Source organism: Corapipo altera, unplaced genomic scaffold (genome assembly GCF_003945725.1).
Source record: "Corapipo altera isolate COAL_440 unplaced genomic scaffold, ASM394572v1 57, whole genome shotgun sequence".
Classification (NCBI taxonomy): Eukaryota; Metazoa; Chordata; class Aves; order Passeriformes; family Pipridae; genus Corapipo; species Corapipo altera.
The window spans coordinates 5,853,165-5,872,303 of NW_020884905.1; the positions used below are offsets into that span (position 1 = coordinate 5,853,165).

Consider the following 19,139-nt stretch of genomic DNA (forward strand, 5'->3'; position numbering starts at 1 on the left):
TCTAAATGCTGTTCTGATGATCTAATGTGGTTGAATGATTTCTAATTATGTCATCATAGGGAAATATTTTTTGCATTTTGCTGTAAAACAAACGGAAAACTATTTCAGACCTTTTATGTCATGTGGTGATCTGAGGTGAAACTGCATTGAGGAAATTGTCTGTCAAAGCATTCTGTTGTTTTCTAATTAATATGTTTTTTATGGCAGAAATATGATGACTCAGTCAGATTTAGATCTGAAAGAGACGGCTTTGAAAGAGGATTTGAAGTTTTACTTCATGAACCCGTGTGAAAAATACAGAGCAAGACGTCAAATACCATGGAAACTGGCTTTGCAGGTTTTGAAGATACTTATGGTTACTACACAGGTAATGCTTTGGTTTTGCTCTTAATAAGAGTAGCAATGATGTGCAAGAGAAGTAGGTATGTGGTTCTGGGCCTTTGCCATCCCTGGATATTTGTTACTGACTTGAACCTCCCACTTAAATCCATAAAGAAAAAATACTATGAAAGGTTTTTCAAGGGGGAAGAATAAAATAGGTTACAAAAGCCTCCTGGAGATTTTGGAGTGGTGTTTAACCAGGTACTTTGCTTTTTTGGCATAATACTTTAAAGCAAATTACCCTTCCCATTAAATCCAGCACTGTCTTCAGGCTTGTTGTCATGTTTGTAGGTTATAGTTTCACTGGACTATTTCAAAAGTGATATTTTCTGATATCTAGTCAGAAACTTGAAACGTACACGTTCAGTGTGGAAATGCTATGGTCTGTGGTGATGATGAGATGACTGGGCTACAGGAATTGGATGTGTCCCATACTTCTGTCATCAAATAATGCATTTGAACAGTTGAGTACTGCTTGAGGTACTAGGTAGAGGCAAAGAAGAGGGTGTTTTTCAGCTGTGCTGGTATCACGGTGTAGTTGGTTGTTCTACAGTCCACTAATAAATAGTGACTGGATGTGAAGAGAAGCAAAATGGGACACACATATAAGTAGAAATTACTTTTTTTTTCTCTTGTCAGCTTGTTTTTTTTGGTTTGAGTAACCAATTGGTGGTCTCATTCAAAGAAGAAAACATTGTCGCTTTCAAACACCTGTTCCTGAAAGGCTATTCTGGAGTTGATGAAGATGACTACAGCTGCAGTATATATACACAACAGGATGCTTATGATAGCATTTTTTATGTTATTAATCAGGTAAGTGTGTGTGTTTATAACTATGTTATAGCTGAAAGTATAGCTATAAACTTCTGCTAAGGTTCTGGTTTTCTGTTTCCATTCTTGGATTTCAGTTTTGATATTTCAGTGAATCAGTGTAGATCTGGTGTCCTGAAATTCGTGTGCAATTATCTGCATTTTTGTCTCTGGAAGATGAATTCAAACCAGAATTTTATTTGGGTAGTGCATAATACCAAAATCCAGAAAGTTTGAAAATCTGTCATCTTGCATGAACTAAAACCTTGGTTTAGGTCTTACTTTGAAGACCTATAGGCCTGAATATACCTATGCATGGTATTCAAAAAATTTGTGCTTACAGTTATACTGAATTGCAGCTTTGTAGTGAGCACCAGGGGCCTCAGAATGGGGAATACAGTACTTCCAGGAGTGTAGGGGCACTTGCCTTGGTTAGGGATGGTATTTTAAAGAACAGTCCCTTTACAATTTTCAGAGGAAAGTGAACAAATCTAAGATGAAAATTCAGTAAACATTTTTGTATTTAATATTAATACCTTCAGAAGTTATAACATGAAAGACTACCTGTGGAATATGAAACGTCTCTTGTGTTTGGGGATCATGATAAGCCCAGAAATGATTAACCCTGGATGAATGGAAAGTGGCTTTAAACTTCCTTTCATTTTCACTGGCCTTGGTACATCAGCTCTTATGCTTGGATTAAAGCAGTCACTGCTGCCACTGTCAGCTATGCCCAGAAGCATCTGGGATTTGCAGGGGAGCAAAGGGCTGTGCCTCATTCTTAAACACCCACTCATGTCAGGCCCCTGTGCTCTCTGTGCTACAGCAGAGCCATCAGCAGATCAAATGTGCTGTCCCTGCTGTGCTGGACTCTCACTCCTGGCATGTTAAATGAGTGGTGAAGTAGTTTTCTCAGTCTTCCTTTGAACTCTCAACGTTACCACTGTTTCTGCAATAAACTGTGCTTTTTTTACTTCCTTGCTTGCTTTGTCTCACTCTCCTTCTTTTGTAGGCACTAAGGCTGAGGTGAAGTCCAAATACAAGACAGTAGAGAAATAATAGCTTTATATCCTCAAGAATGAGCCAGTGTGTGATACAGGCATCACAAAAAGGTCTCTTCATAAGATGTCAATGTGGTATAAATGTAGTCATATCCTTTAAGGAGATTTAACCTGTGAAATCTGTGTGCTTTAGTGTCATATGGAATTGTGAGGCTTTTATATTACATGTAAGAATTCAAAAAGCATGCCTATAGGTGAATTTTATGACTATTGTTACTTTCGTTTGTTTGTTTTTAAAGAGTGCCTTCTGGGAAGAGCCAAATCAGATGACTCCCAACCTAAAAGCAAGGGGTTTTTTATTTTGAGATGGGCAGCTAGAAGCCATGGATTTTGGTGCTTTGTTTTGAGTTTTAATTTGAAATGCATGATTGGGTGGGTAAAGCAGAAGAATATGCTATTACAGAAGGTAGTAACAGTGCACAGCTACAAACAACAACAAACCAACAACATAAAAACCCAAACATACTTTTACACTTGGAAGAGTACACAGGTTTTCCTTGCTTCTCTATTGGGTTCAGTCTGGAAGATTCTATTATGAAGAAACTGTGAAAAGTTGTTACTCTTGTACCCTGCCCTGTGGCAGAGGCTGTAGGACCAGGATGTCCTGCTGCCTGCTCTGTCTGGGGCTGCTTAGAGATGTATAAACAGGAATCTTGCTTTTAGTTTTTCACAATGTTTTTTGAAAGTGGCGTGTGGGTAACCCAGTGCCACGTGCTGTGCTGTTGGGAGGGCAGAGCCTCAGAGCACACGTGGACAGAGCAGTGGCTGCTGCATGCAGTGATCTGGAGATGTCTTCAGAGGGGTGAAGAGCTGTGACTAACTACTGTTTCCACTCACTTGACCTGCCTTAGTCAGACTGACAGGGTACAGAGGCCATGCTTTTTCTCCTGGGCTGTGTAAACTTGTTGCAAGCTCAGCTGTGAGTACTCGAAGCAGCACTGCAAGGCAGAGCTTGGGATAGAAGTGTGGTAGTTTCTGTTGCAGTTCTTTTTGGACATGGAGCATGTGGCTGTTGATGACTGGTGGGATTCTGTACCCCACAAGATGGGCTAGTGGCCATAATGCCCATAGGAAGGGGGGAATAGGATGACAGTGAATGATGCATAATAAAAAAATTCATGTTGAAGGGGGAAATGGACTTATCTGTATCAAAGCCAGCTGAACAATTTTTTATTTTTTTTTTTAAGGAATAGGAAACCTTGCCTAACTTACTTCAGGCCTCTGAAAAGCTAAATGCTTTCTTGAGAGCAGACCAGTGCTCTATACTGCCCTGAGCTCTTTCACTATGTGTGGTAATGATAAAAACTAATCAACTATTGTGTTGATGTCTTCTTCCTCAAAAGACCATGGGTCTATCTGGTTTCTCTTGGACAATGTTAGCTGATGGGAAGCTGAGCTGGCAGGCAGCTCACTGCATGGTTAGTCATTGATCTTCTCAGCTGTTGAGGAGCCAAGGGCCACCAGAAGAGCTGTGCTCCTGGGGTTTGCCTCATTTGTGCAGGACTGGAAGGTGTGAGTCCAGGGATCAGAGGGTAGACGGTAGACAACCAGAATGTGTGGAAGGCAGTTCAAGAGAGGACTGGCCTTAAATGAAGTCTTGTTGATGCTCAGGGCTGATCCATGTTTGGACAATGCTTGCTTTGGCATAGCTTTATTTGCTTTCACTTTTAGTCCTTGTTTTCCAAGTGTACGAAGAAGGTGACTTGTGCTGTATTTGGAGTAAGTGGAAAAAGTAAGTACCTTCCTCACAGGCATATTTTCAGCTGCTTCTATGCTTGTGTAAAGCAGGGAGGTTAAATTATGTTTGGAGGCTGCTCGAGCTCTGTGTATGTTCCTTGGTTGCTGGTTATATAGCCAGTGCATGACTTCCCTCTTCTGTAGTCACACAGGGAGCAGCTTTGGTTTTGTTCTCGGCATGGGTTTGATAAGAACTGTGACTTGGATTGTATGTAAAGTGATCAAGTTTCAAGTGGTGTGAAAACTATCGCTTTCATGAAAGCATAAGATATCCCTGGAGTGTGTGTGGTTAGCAGCAATACTGCATTGAAGTCTCTGCTAGGCATCTAATTAAAAGCTGTCTGCTGGCTTGCTGTCTGGCACATCTGTGATCATTTGCAGGCAGCCCAGAAGGTACAGGGCTCATGGTCACTGTGTCACCAGGATCCCTATCACTACTAATTAGTGGCCAGTAGCCCTCTAGTCTGTAAACTGAGTCATAGGACTTCCATCTCATGGGAAACTGTTATATGAAAATAAAGATTTTTTTTCTTTTTAATGTAAAAACCTGTATTGAACTTTGAGGTTGCAATTTACTATATAATGCAAAAAAGATGACTATCTCTAACTTCCACTAATGCTTTTGTTTCTAAACTAGTACAGGCATTTAAAGAACATATCCCTGGGGATGCTTGGTTATGAAGGATCAGGTTTAAAAATCTGTAAACAACAGTACAAGAGAGGCACAATGCTTCCGTCCAATGATACGCTGAACATAGATGTTTCTACTGAAACAGGTACAATACTGTTGTACTTAAAAAATGTCTTGCTGTGGAGTACTTATATTCTAATGCTATATCAGTAAAACTTAAAAGCAATAGCTTTTTGTGTGGCAGTTACAGGAAAATTCCCATGCCTCTTGCCTATTTCCCTCTTGGTTTTTAGTACCTATCTAGAAATGGCAGCTGTGCAGATTATAAAAGGCTCTCTTCAGCCACTGTCATTGGTTTGTAGAGGTCTTTAGGGTTGGTGATGGGGGGGGTGTTTTTTTTGGTGTGTGTTGGGGTTTTTTTAGGTTGGTGGGTTTTTTTGTTGGTTTTTTTTTTTTTTTAAACACAGCTCCCCCCACTCTGTGCAGAAGGTTCAAATACAGAATTCTGGGTGCTGCTCAGTCTGTACCATCAGTGGGTGTGTGTCCTTACTGCCTCTCAGAGCTGAGTCCTGACTGCTTAGCTGCTCAAGAGTTAATACACAAACCTGCTTCTGACCCCACTAGGTGGACCTCTGTATGGATAGGTCTGCTCAAAATTAATGTTTTGCCTGATTAGGACTGTACACCCTGATTATCTCAGTTTTGGGCTACTTTTTATGTGAAGTTTTTAAGATTACATCTTTTCCCTTTCCAGAATGTGTCTTTTTAAAGCCAGAGGAGCTAGCTGGTAAGAAGGCAGAACTGAAGCTGAACTCTTCTTTTTTCAATCTTGAATTTTACAGGTAAAGGGATGGGGATTTTTTTAGTATTTCACCTTGTCTTTCACATTAATTTGGTGGATTCTGATTTGTGCAATTTGTGTATGTGTGTACATTTTTTTTATTTTATACAATATTTAAATATTTTTATACACTTTTTCAAACATCCAGGCTAATACAGGTTGAAATCTCCTTCAAGCTGAAAGGCATTGCTCTACAGACAATCCATGCCCGTGAATTGCCTGACTGCTATGCATTTCAAAACACTGTAAGTGAATATGGGCTATGGCACTTCCAACACTGTGTGTGTAATGAGAGCTTAAGCTCAGGTGTAGGTGTCATCCTCGTATCGAGACTGCAAGAGAGATGCAGTTGAGCATGTCCTTTAGCCCTCCTTCCCAAAGGCTGCTGAAATGGTGTTGCTATGGTACAGTGTTGTTTTGTAACATGTTCCAGTTGTAACTTTATAACCTGAGAAGGGAATAAGGAATTGTTCTTCTAAAGATTAAATGTGAAGTTTGGCTTCTTGGAATACTGCTTGTTATGCAATATATGTCGTGTTCTCATATTACATCTGCACCATCATTTATGGTGACAACTTTCTTAAAACTTGCCTGACCAACAGTATTAACACATACTGTGTCCAAAGCACTTAGCAGGATTTGTTTTCTGGAATGAAATCTTCCTAGTCTTGTTTCTGATACAGTTCTGTATTTTCAGATAACTTTCAATAATAGAGCCCACAGTGGAAAAATCAAAATCTACTTTGATAGTGACACTGATATTCAGGAATGCAAAGACTGGCACATATTTAGCCCTGGTAAGTATAGTGCATGTGTGTTTGCATACCAGCAGTTATGCATCTCCCAGCACTTTCCCCGGTCTATAACAGTCTGTCCAGCAAGACATTGGCCATCCTGTTCATCCTCCTTCTGCCCTATAAACAAGACAATGCAACCTGCCTAATGCAACTCATTACCTCTTGCTAATTAAGAGTTAGGAAATAATTTCTTTTATGAGAGTGTTGTGGTGAGATGGCACATGCAAATCTGTAGACCGTTGTGTGTTAGCAGTAAGCTCTACCTGCAGGGGGGATGTTTCTTCCATAGATTTTTAATCATTCTGCTCTCTGAGATGACTCAAATAATTTAATTCACTAACACAGGTAAATTTGCAACTGAAGCCTTCTGCAGCTTTCAATTTTTTTTTTCTCTAACTAAGTAAAGCTTACTATTTCTGAAAGTGGATTTTTTTTTTTTTTTGCTACTGCTGCTAGATTTAATGATGTGTGTGAGCAAAGGCTGGCATTTGCCATGTATTTCTAGTGTTAAGACTTGGTCTGACAGCTCAGGAATGTGCACTAAAGGGCCCTTAGAGGAATAGTGGCCGTGACAGCGCTGTGCAACTGCTTCTCCCGTGTGTTGACTTGCTGTAAAGGACTGTGATGGAGCAATGTTTTTCAGTGTGCTATAGAGTATCTTGATTAAAAAATATGTCATGTGGCCTGCCTCTTACCTGGGCAAAGCCAGCTTTTCTCTGATAACACCATGTTGTAATGATATTAAAGTGGTATCTTACAGTATGTTCTGAACAAGTACAAAGTGTCCTGGCTCGCATCTGTGTACACTAATTTTTTATGACTGTCTTTCAACTAGTTGTTCCTTAGTAGTTTATTTTGCATCTAATAAGTAGCCGAGGAAGCACGTGTAATTCTGTAATACAGGTGAGTTGAAATGCTATTACAACAACTAAAAATGAGTTTTGGTCTGTATTTCATGTAGCTAAAAAGGTATGTTGTGAAAAAGATAGGGACAATTGATGTGAGGAAGCAAAGGAAAACACCTAATTTGCATTCGCATGATGGCTTCTAAACTTGTGGATGAAAAGAATACTGTACAGAAAGTCAAGCAAGTTTCTTATTGCAGACTAAGGTGGGAATTTTCTTTTTAATTTAATGATACAGGCCAAATCTGCATTTCTTTTAGCCTATGAAGTTGTAACACTGTGAGAGCACAGATGGACAGGTGAAAAAGGGGATACCTGTAATAATATACCCATTTTGGGGTTTATTTTGAAGAACATGAACTTGCATTTTGTTCTTGTGGTCCAACCTCCACGACTGTCTTGATGTAATTCTCTGCTTAGTTGTGCTTAAGGTATGCTTGCAGGAAGAATATATCTTACATACGTTTATGGGGTGAGAGTGTTCGAGCACAAATTGTTACAAAATGTCACATAATTTGCGTTTAAAGAGATGTGAAAAGATTAACTTTACTTCATTTCTTTGACTTTTTACAGTTCTCCAGAAGAACACTCAGTATATTCTAGTCTTTGATGGATTTGTCATTTTATGTTGCTTTACTTCTCTCATCCTTTGCACACGATCCATTGTTCTTGCCTTGAGACTACAAAGGGTAAGCACAGTGCTCGTGATCTCAGTACTTATTTGGTGTCTGTCTTCTTTGCTGCTGGTCTTTTGAAGGGGTATGTTTGGAAATGTTGAGTACCATTTTTTTCAGTGAACTCAAAAAATCTGTTGCAAGATGTTCTTCTCATACTGTTATCTCTGAACAATTGCTAGCTGAATTGGTTTTATTTCTGTTTGTGTAGTGCTGTAATATGGAGTTTTTGTTGCATCTCTCAAGGGCAAAAGAAGGACACTTTTTTTGTACAGGATTTTACACAAAAAGACTTCTGAGTCTTTGTGTTGTGAACATGTCCTGCACCTTCAAAACATAAATTCCTTCTTCCTTGGTTCAGAGTAGAATTTCCATAGAGGTTTTGTCATAAATTAATGTCTTAAAGAACATCCCTCAAAGCCAGCTCTAACTGGAGCAAATATAAAGCATAGCATATAGTCTGACTATAGCTGGTTGTTTTTGTGGTGTGGAGTTTTTCTTGGTTGTTTGTTTGTTGTTGTTGGTTTTTTGTTTGGTTGTTTTTTTGTTTGGTTGGTTGGTTGTTTTGTCTTTCTAGGGTTGGAACCACCCTTTTTCAGTTCTTCTTTCCTTCTTCTTGCTTTATAATCCCTGATCAGTCTGCTCGCCCTCCTTTGCAGACTGGGACTAGCCCTGTCCAGCTTCCTCTCAAGTTGCTTGCAGAGCTTAATGTAAGCAGACTTGTTTTTTGTGGCCAAAATACTGGTGCAGAAACACAAACTGGACCCTGAGATGTGCCAGCTTGTACCTAGTAATTAGCACAAACTTTGTAAGCACATGGCTTATGAGAGTTAGAAAAAGATTCCAGGGTAGGTAGGATATGAAAGCACAGATACTTGTTTATCTTGCTCCATATATCCTTTTTGTAGCTTGGAAACAAGACCAAGGGTGAAGAGGACACAACTCAACAAAGGCATTGTCGAACTGCTGTCAGGAATAGGGGCATCACATTTATTCATGAGCAAAAAGGACATGTGAAAGCAGATGGGCAGTGTTAGGCATGGAAGTGATATTCTTTACTCTATTGGAAATGAGAGCTCTTGTCTTGTATTTGAGTTATTGCCTTTTTCAGTTCTTTAGTTCAATGGCCTTGCTCTGTTGGAGGGGGATAGAAACTCTTGTAAAAGAGATAACAACCATGGTTAGGCTAGGGGGAATTGGTTATGAAGTCAGCTATTCTGTGGAAAGTTTGGTTTCACTGGCTTAAACCCATCTTAATTTTTTTCCAGTTTATTTCTGTTGCTATTGAGAATTAAACTATTATTCCAGCAAATACTATAGGAAAAGGGGATATGTGAAACTTGAGCATTGCTATACTAGGGCATCTGTACATATTTTTCATCTAAGGTGACCTGTAACTAAACATCTAAATTCTTGTCTATAGAGATTTGTGAATTTCTTCTTGGAGAAGTATAAGCGTCGTGTCTGCCATGCTGATCAGCTGGAGTTCATAAATGGGTGGTATGTCCTGGTAATTATCAGTGATGTGATGACAATCATTGGGTCAATCCTAAAAATGGAAATAAAAGCTAAGGTGAGAATTGAATACCTCAGCTAAAATACTAGCCTTGTTACAACCATGTGTAAATGTGCTTTAGCTTGGGGACAAATGAAAGTGAGCTATAATAGTCAATAGTCATCTGTTTACTTTTGCTGGTTCATTTCCTAGTGCTGCTTTGACTAATAACTGCTTTCAGTCACTCTTTTCTAAGTCTTTCAATAAACTATTTAAGCATCTTATTTCCACAGTGCTAAGACCCCTAATCCCTGGTATAGGACATGTGGGTAGACAGTTCCTATCAAAAAAACCCAACAATATGTGTTGTTAGTTCTGTAAGAAGTAGTAGCACATACTAGTACAGGGAAACCGAGAGTCATCCCCTTGGGTACAACAGGGGTCTTGATGGCTTGTAGGGCTGCAAAAATGGCTGTTACAGCTTGCTTTCCTGGCAGTCATAGGCACAGACTGTCACCTGCTCATCCCAGTCTGGGCTTGCTGAAATCAATGTGCTTTGTTCAGCTGGCAGCTCTTCAGGAGGCTTTTTGGGTTTGTTTGTTTTTGTCTAGTTTGTTTGGCTTTTTCCTTCAGTAGATGCGTGCCAACAACTCATGTGTTCACAAAACTTTGTATTCTGGGAAAAACAGAGTAGGTAGTGTGCTGCTGCTGTTTCACGTTTACTAAGGCTCAAAGGGCAGGTGCCCAGAGTGGCCTTCAGAGGAACACTCAGAATCCTCTGGCTATGTGGTGAGGTGGGGATTGAGGGTAGGAAAACTTGAGCTAGATGACTATCTTACTGCATCCAGTGCTTACTGCATCCAGTTCTAGCCTTCTAAAGTGCAAGTAGATTTGGTTATAAACTTCACTGTAGTAAAAACAATGTTCAGGTTCTGAACATCTGATGGAGAAACCTATTCATCACGTTCTCACCAATAAATGTGGCATGAAAAGGTTTGTAGTCCCAAGGCTCACATTTCATTTAAATGATGGCTTATGTTTGTCTAAATAGTGAGTGAGAGCTTCTTTGCTTAACAGTAGCATATAGTAACCTTTTTTAAACAAAAATAGAGTTATTAAATCTAATTTTGAAACTGTTGTAACCAAACTAAGGGCTTTTGTTCTTCCAGACTTCGTGCAAAACTTCAAAGATATCAGCATAGGTGTACTTTTATTTGCAGCACGGTTGCATTTGAATGATCTCAGTAAATAACTGCAGTTCACGTTGATCTGATTTTTGTGATGTAGCAACATCCTTTCAATATTGAACTGCCCCACTTTGTTTGAACTGCTGGAACTTGAATAGCTGTCAAGCTGACATACCTACTGCTTTGTAACTTGACTACCTGCTCTATTTGGATCCCTCAGAACCTCACAAGTTACGATGTCTGCAGCATTTTACTGGGAACATCAACTTTGTTTGTCTGGGTCGGAGTCATCAGATACCTGGGATATTTTCAAACCTACAATGTAAGGCGGAAATCAAATGTCTAATAATTAAAGCATATATGTATATTTATGTCACTTTTATTCATGTCTCTCTAATTTTTCTCTTCTTTTTTTCTCTTCTCTTTTGCTGCACCCTGACTTGCAGGTACTCATTTTAACTATGCAGGCATCACTGCCAAAAGTGATAAGGTTTTGTTGTTGTGCTGGGATGATCTATCTTGGCTATACTTTTTGTGGTTGGATTGTCTTGGGACCTTATCATGAAAAGGTATGTCAGCAGTATCACTCCTTTTCTGGTCTAATGATGTGTCTGTGTGTGTGTGTAGCTCCAGTTATAACAACAAAAATGCATGTTAAATTAATATTTCTGTATAAAAGCTGTAATGTGAACATGGGAGTGTTTTTCCTTCCACGCATACCTTCTGCCACCTGCTCCTTTTAACAAAATAACTGTATTTCTGCTTTTACTGTGTGCTTGAAATCAGTGTCATCTCCTACACCAAGCTGATTTTGTAATGAGTGGATGGTTTACCCAGGCCTGGAGAGGACTGAAGGGAGAGTTCATTGCAGTCTGTAACTTCCTCGTGAGCAGAAGAGGAGGGGCAGGCACTGATTTCTGCTCTGTGGGGACCAGGGACAGGACTTGAGGGAATGACCTGAAGTTGTACCAGGGGAGGTTTAGGTTAAATATTAGAAAAAGGTTCTTCACCCAGAGGGTGATTGGGCACTGAACAGGCTCCCCAGGGCAGTGGTCACAGCACCAAGGCTGACAGAGCTCAAGAGGCGTTTGGACAATGCTCTCAGGCACACGGTGTTACTCTTGGAGATGGTCCTGTGCAGGCCCAGGAGTTGGGCTCGATGATCCTTGAGGGTCCCTCCTAACTCAGCATATTCTGTGATTCTGTGTGATCTCTTTCGCCCTCTTCTGGCAATCCCAGTTCAGTTCACTGTTCCTTTTTTTTTTTTTTTTTTTGTGAATCTCCTTGGCTCTGACTTTGTTTTTCCAAATCTTTCCCATGCCATGTAACTTCAGCCCCTGAATTATGACTCATAAAGGGGTGGATGAATGCTTGTCTTATTTACTTTGCTTCCTGTGTGTGGGTGTGTTGTGGATGTGTTTGTTTGTCTTCCTCAGGTTAGTATCAAAGTGTGTGCCTGGCATGTCTTGTCTGAAACCTGGGTACAGGAGCAAGGCTTTGTACATTCTAAAACACAAGCAAAAACCACCCTAAAGCCTGTTTTTCCTCTTGGCAGATGCTCTATGTGACAGTTTGCAAAAAGGCAGGTTCCTGTTGTGTCAAATTCTAGATGTCTGTTAAAGACTGACAGATGTATGAGTTCTCATTCTTGATCCCTTGATATGTATATATGTGTATATATACATATATACACAGTATATATGTAACAGAGAGACATGCTGCTGTGCTTGATTCGGATTCTTGTGCCTCACGTCCTCCCGAGCTGTAATTCTCTCTTTTGAGCAGTGTAGGTATTCAGTCTGCACATGTTCCAGGTTGATGATATATTTTTCTGTGGGATGCTGGATGCAGTGGGATCCTCTGCCAACACTAGAGGCTCAACTGTTTAAAACAGGCAGAGCATAAGTACTGTTGTAACTTCCCTGCAACAAGTATGTTAATCATCTGAGCAAAATGAAATGTAGTCAATAATATGCTTATTTATGAAAATATTACATCTTGCCAAAGTATCGGAGATCAATGTCAAGGAAAGCAGCTGTAGCTGTGGGGGGGTTCCTGTTCCTGCCAGTTCCCCAGTGTCCCATGGGAAGGTGATATGACACTGCCCAGGGCAGGGCTGGCTTCCTGGGGCTCTCCAGCCATCCAAACTGGCCCTGGTAAGAAACGAGAAGAGCCTTCCCTGACGTGCAGAAACACCAGAAAGCTCCTTATGCTCAAAAATACAGAAATACATATGTTGCTTTTCCTTCTTCTGCTACAGTCAGAGTGTGTGGGTATCCTGCATTTTGTGTTTTGTCAATCCAGGGTCTTACAGGTGAGCAGTCCTTAGCAGGTCTCTGTGTCTGCATCAAAACCTGTGGGTTGCTCAAAAATTCCCCATGCCATGCCCCCTTTCTTCTCAGATAACGTACTGCTGAGTTTCACATGGCTTTAAAATTCAGTAAAAACAATAATAACAAAATAAGCCATAGGTGTAAAACAGACCTGCTGTTCCTGTGCAACCATATGTTCTCCTTACAAGTATGTCTCTTGACATCTTCTCAGTATAGGGCCACGATTCAAGTGAGCATAGTCGTGTTACTTCGTTGATAACGGTCACATTAAAGCACTGTGCATTAATTCGTGTGGTCTAATAAAGTATAGTTAACGAATCCAGTTATTTGGAGAGCCAGGGCAAGAGGGTACAGTGTACCTACTGGGTAGCTGAATGGAATTTAGCCTCAGGACACATTCCAGCTTGGGGAAAAGGAGGTTAGAATTTAAGAGAATGTCCTTGAAACGAAACCATGATTTTCGTGCAAGGAGTATTTCAGTAGCTTCACAATCCAGCTATAGATTGTACCTACAGCTCAGAAAGGGCTTTTTGAATAGATTATGTTATTGCATGACAAATTTAGTTTAGACCATTCAAGCTCTGAAGGCCATATGCTACCACTAATTCCTTAATACAGTATTGATTTATTACCCATACTTCAGTAATGCTGCAAAGCTGGGAAACCAGAGGATGTGGATTCTGTTCCCAGCATACTACCACTGTTTTACAGTATAGATTCTGTGAAATCATTTTATCTGTGCTTTGGCAAATGGAACGATATTTTTCTGCTGGCCTAAAATTGCTTAAAATTCAGTAACTTTAACTTTCTGTAGTGGTCAGATATTGACTGTTTTGCCTGTTGAGCATCACAAGTTTATTTCTTGATAATAAATCTAATGTCTGATGTCAATATCACGCTTAGTCAAGATTATATTTCTACATGGTTCTGTTGCTGACATGTACGTTTTGGCCTGAATATACAGGAAAATCTGGTAGCATTTAATTGTCTGGGTTGGATTTTTAATTCTGCTATGCGTAAAAGTCAGAAGTGGGGTTTTTTTAACTTTCCCTTTAAATATGGGTGATTTGATCTTCACATTCTACTAATCACTTGTACTCTTTATTTTCTAGTTTGAAGATCTGAACACAGTGGCTGAATGCCTGTTTTCTTTGGTTAATGGTGATGATATGTTTGCAACATTTGCTCAAATCCAGCAGAAGAGCACGTTGGTGTGGAGGTTCAGCCGGTTATATCTGTATTCCTTTATTAGTCTGTTTATATATATGATCCTCAGCCTTTTTATTGCACTCATTACTGACTCCTATGACACCATAAAGGTAAAACATTTGTTTTCTGTTACGTTTCTAATCAGATTTGTATTCATTCTTGTTAATCACTTAAACACCATGTTATCTAGTATTAGTTATGATGAGATTATTGAAATCTTTTAGTTTAGTCTCTGTCAAAATTGGGAGGATGACTGGGTAGTCATTCAAATGACTAAGCAATAATTGGTTTGAAAAATTATCCTGTGTGTGTTTCAATGTTCTGTTTTCTGCTGCTTCACCTGGCTTCAAAAGTATAACAGCTAATGGAAGGATGAGTGGAAAAAATTAATTTTTAAGTATAGATACATAGGGCTATATAAGCCTTGTTTGGAGTGAATGTTTCTTCTCATGGCATCAAAAGATGAGGTCAGGAAAGGTTTGCTGATATCTCAGAGATATGCCTTTGGCAGGATTTTGGCAAGGTTCAAGCAGATAACTCTAAAGTCATTTAAGATTGTCATTAAGATATATCTGGCTTGCTTAATGTGCTGCTTGGAAATGTATGGTTAAAAGGAAATGTGTTCTGAAAGACCCTTCTCATTCAAGTTAAAATTGTGCCATCCATTTCCAGTATGAACAGTCTGAAGGTGCAGCCAAGTTTTCAATAATTACCTTTTGTTCTTGACCTCAAGTGCTGTCTCCCCTTTGTTCTCCTGGTAGCCTCAGTGACCAATGGGAAGGCAATGTGGATCATACTCTTCAGCTCTTGTCTTTCTTGTCTTGGTGTCAGAGAAACAAGCCAGCAGAATAAGACTGGTCTGACATGAACTACAACTTCAGACTGAGCAAGAGCTGCACTTTCTAAGCATCTCCAAATATAACAACTGTCTGTGCTTCTAAGTTTACTGGATGATCTGACCTGCAAAACAGTGCTTTACTGTTGCTCTTCCCTCTGAGCACTTCATGTGGATCAGTTGGGAGCTATTTCAGTATGCTGAACTTGTGTTTTTCATAGCATTTCTTCAACATGGCAATGTTGAATATCCACACTAGGGCCCTTCAAATCCAGCATTAGAGTTCTTAGGGAAAATGATCCCAGGGCACTCACAGTGAGCACAGCAGTTCCCTGTGAACAAGGGAGAATCAATTTATGCCAGTATGACCTGAGATCACTTGCTTGACCTTATGGACAGCAAACAAAACATAAGAGAATCTCTGAACAATATGAATTTTCTGTCACTTAGGTTGCTTTGTTCCACCAGCTATATATGTGGTGTTTCTGGGGTGGGATTGGGCTTTATCCTTTCTACAGCAATACTGGACAAATTAACCAAATAGTCTGGTTTTACTATCACACTCTACAGGAAATTTTAGAACTTTTTGTGCCCAGTAACTTCTCATGTGTTATAAATAATAAAACACTTCCTCTTTCAGAAATACCAACAAAGTGGTTTTCCAGTAACAGATCTACATGAATTTCTAAAAGACCATGACAGTGCTGGCTACAGAAAAGACCAGACTTCTGTGTCATTCATCTGCTGCTGCAGGAGGTCAGTAGTGTGTTTTCCTGAGAAGTGCACCAGCTGGCATCTCACTGCAGAGTGCTGTTTCACAAATGCTGGAGCATCCAGAATTTAGCCTGTGTGATGTTTGGATGCTTTTGTTCCTCTTTTACTCTACTTGGTGTTATATCTTTAGTCAGCTGATGATACAACAATTCTGAGCTTAAACACATGTTTTAAGGGTTATACTCTTATGAAAAGTACCATGGAGAAGCTGATGGAAGGACTGTGGAGTATAGCATGAAACTACTAAGGATTCAGGAGCAAACCAAGTCTCTGCTTCTTAGGGTTTTGCAAGTCAAATGTTTCTAAAAAGCTTTACTGCTAAGCTTGGAGTAGTAGCAGAAAGTCAGAGAATATGTGATTCAGCCAGGGATTGGTGCTTAATCCTAAAGCTACAAGGCAAACTGTTTGAATACCATCTGTCAGAATATTGGAAACACACTGGTGTCTTGTTGCTGCCAAACTCAGGCCTGGCAGTGGTCCTTTTTAAGGTGGTGGTGAGAGATGAAAATCTCATGTAGTGTTTCCTGGTCTGAGAGTTGATTCTTAGAATTTTATGTCTGAGGACACCTAACACCTCACAGCCAAAAAGGAACATGTGAGATGATGGGCAGGTACCCCAGCAGTTGTTGTGGAGACTTGAAAGCCAGCTAGTTAACAAGAACTCCAGGTACAGCTTCAGGTTTCATATGCAAGTCATTGTTCAGAATGAGAGATTTTTGTCTGCTGGACCACAATAAATATACTTCACTGTAATACACTGCACAGTATTGAGGGCACAACCCTAGTAGTTGGAGTGAAAATCTAGAGCTTTTGCTACTGTAGCAGTTTCTCCTTGATTGTCACAGTGCAGGTGTTGGGAGTTGCTGAAATGGGAGAACATAAAACAGAAGGATCAAAACTCAATTTGTATGGGTAAATGCTTCCTATTGCATTTCTTGCTGAATGGAGAATTGTGAATTTTTTTCTCTTGCAGACAACAGAGTGATGATGACTTGATGCTTATTAATTGATGACTGCACATTGAAATTCACCACTAATAAATGCAAAGAGAGCCTAGTGGTACGGAGAAGAATAATTCTCCAAGTTGCAATGAAACCCACCATCTGGACCTGCCTCATGAGCAGACTAGTCTTACCTAATTAAAGTTTTTTTGGGAAAAAAAGATATTAATGTGACATCACTGGCTAACCATCAGGAGAGCCCAGAAGCTGTGTCTGGAGGAGAGCTGTGAAGAACTCTGTATTCTTGCTTCAAGTTCTGTCACATTAAAGAAGACTTACCTTGAGCATTGTCTATGGGAGCTCTGTTTGCTAATCAGCTCTAGGAGGAAGGAAAGTGGCCTTGAATGAACTGTTGTTGTTAATAAGGAATAGAATTATATGAAAATAATTTTTATAAAATAATTCTGTGTTAAAAAGTATTAAATAAAAAGTAACCAAGAAAAGAGGAGTTTTTCACTTGAAGTGATGCATTCAGCCTGTCATTTGTACTTGGCACATTTCACTTATTTGAAATAAATTTCTGTAAAACTAAAAAGCTGCACAAAAGTGCAAAATAATTGCGGTTCTCCCTCTTGTATATCATTTTAACACAAACCACTTATAGGTCACAGTCTGTTTTTTAATAGCTTTACTAAAAAGCAGTTTGTTATCCTTTTTTTGGCTGTCTGTTCTATTATACCCACAATATTTGATTTGTACTGTGTCTGGATTAAACTTACTGCTTTAGCACTTCCAGTATATTAGTGCATAGGTATTAGCCAAGAACTTCTGGGAACTTTCAGGGGTACTGAATGCCCCTGGGTGGGTGGACTGTCATATTAGGTACTTCACTTTGTCCACTATCCACTCCCTAAAAATACTCTTTAGTAGATGATGTCAGTGTGTTGGCTAGGACTTGGTCTTGCTATGTGCCCTTTACTGCTGATGGTCTCTAGGAGTTCTGGCTTGTTAGTGTTTCGAATGGCAAAGGCAATTCAAAACACTAATGAGTGAGGTGAGTGGCAGCTTTTTACTTTCCCTGTTTGTTTTGTTCTGTTTGTTTATTTTAAAATCTCCTGCCTCGTGCTTACCTTCCTAACAATAAAGCTTTTTTGTTGAAAGTGAATGCCATTTTGCCTTGCTTAGGCTGCAGCTAGGTGTCTAGAACAGGTGTTTTTCATGTCAGTATTTTGATGCATTCAGGCTCTACAAGTTTCAATACTTCTCTTGCTGAAATGTCTTTGGGACAGAATCTTCTCCCCATTCCAGTCTGAGCAATGCATTGCAGTGGCCTCATCTGTTACTAGAGCTTGTGGCTATAAACGAAATTGCTACCAATAATCAAGACTTTGTGCTGTTAGCAGAGCTTTTCTGTAATTTGTCTTTTCGTCAAACTGATGCTAATTGCATGATCTAGAACAGGGGATTACTGTCTTCCACTCAGGACAGAAGAGTCAACATTTCTCCTGGTGTTCATCTGCAGAACTTGTTTGGGTCAATGTTAGCCTTCTAGTGTATGCTCTGGGGCCCTGGGTAACCCAAGTGCTCTTCTGCAGACTTCAGAATGATCAGCATTAACTGATTGCCAGCAGTTTTGTGTCCTGTACAATGTGCAATCTTTACTTTGTTGTGTGTAAGATGTTGGTGTTTTCTGAATTTGCTGGTATTTTACTGATAGCTTTCTGGAATGTCTCTAAATCATACAGTTCCAGCACATCTGAAAATGAATTGTATTTTCCTTACTGCTCTGTCATCTGCCAGTACTTAGAGAAATCTTAGGTGAGAAACTTGAATTTATAAAATGCAGATACTAATGCTCTGTATGTGGATAATTAGTTATATAAGGTATGAAGTGTAACAGGCTCATGGTCCCCTGAGGCCTTGTGCCTCTCTTCCCTAAAGCAGGTGAGGTACATCCCGTACCCTCGGTGTTATGAGCCATAGTGAAGGCGCCGTGGCTCCTCGCTCAAGCTCCAACTCCAACTGTCTCTTTCCACTTTTAGTAGGACGTTGAATGCAACCTGCCAAAGCCATTGCTCAGATAAATACTTGTTTGTGAGAGAATCCTCAGGGAATGAGGAAAAGTATTATCAACATAGATTATAATAACATACTTGTAGAGAGTACTTACAATCTAACTCATTTGAAGACTTAATTTCTGTAATGGAATCATAAAGCTTTCTTGTCCAGTATTGATTTTTTTATTGTTTAAAGCATATGAGCTGCTTGCTAGCTAGACTGCTGCTTCAGCCCTACCATATTAGAGCAGGTCACTAATGTGTTATAGAAACAGAAAACTAATGGCACAGAAACTAATGTGTTGTCTTCACCATCTGGTGTTCTGGGTTTTTTTTCCTCTTGGAAAAGAAAGATAAGAGCCACTTGCTGGACATTTTTACAGGCTCTCTATTCCACAGAGATTAAATTTAATGGCATATGTTGACTCTTAATCCTGCACATTAATACAGGTTTGAACACAGTTGCTGAAT

At 39.7% G+C, this 19,139-nt stretch overlaps 2 protein-coding genes across 2 annotated transcripts in view; both read left to right on the forward strand.

Moving 5' to 3' along the window:
• The window catches only part of MCOLN3 (mucolipin 3), a 20,596-nt gene extending 20,342 nt beyond the window's left edge, over window positions 1-254 (forward strand). Inside the window, exon 15 of the mRNA XM_027651820.1 lies at window positions 208-254. The gene's annotated coding sequence lies outside the window, so the exon portion shown is untranslated. The remainder of the gene's footprint in view (window positions 1-207) is intronic.
• The window catches only part of MCOLN2 (mucolipin 2), a 20,207-nt gene extending 3,001 nt beyond the window's left edge, over window positions 1-17,206 (forward strand). Inside the window, exons 2-14 of the mRNA XM_027651822.1 lie at window positions 208-367; window positions 1,021-1,194; window positions 4,627-4,765; window positions 5,375-5,462; window positions 5,610-5,706; window positions 6,159-6,258; window positions 7,737-7,852; window positions 9,261-9,410; window positions 10,740-10,841; window positions 10,966-11,088; window positions 13,965-14,171; window positions 15,537-15,652; window positions 16,644-17,206. Of these exons, the coding sequence (XP_027507623.1) occupies window positions 208-367; window positions 1,021-1,194; window positions 4,627-4,765; window positions 5,375-5,462; window positions 5,610-5,706; window positions 6,159-6,258; window positions 7,737-7,852; window positions 9,261-9,410; window positions 10,740-10,841; window positions 10,966-11,088; window positions 13,965-14,171; window positions 15,537-15,652; window positions 16,644-16,680 (1,609 nt within the window). The 3' untranslated portion in view covers window positions 16,681-17,206. The remainder of the gene's footprint in view (window positions 1-207; window positions 368-1,020; window positions 1,195-4,626; window positions 4,766-5,374; window positions 5,463-5,609; window positions 5,707-6,158; window positions 6,259-7,736; window positions 7,853-9,260; window positions 9,411-10,739; window positions 10,842-10,965; window positions 11,089-13,964; window positions 14,172-15,536; window positions 15,653-16,643) is intronic.
• Window positions 17,207-19,139: the final 1,933 nt, after the last annotated feature.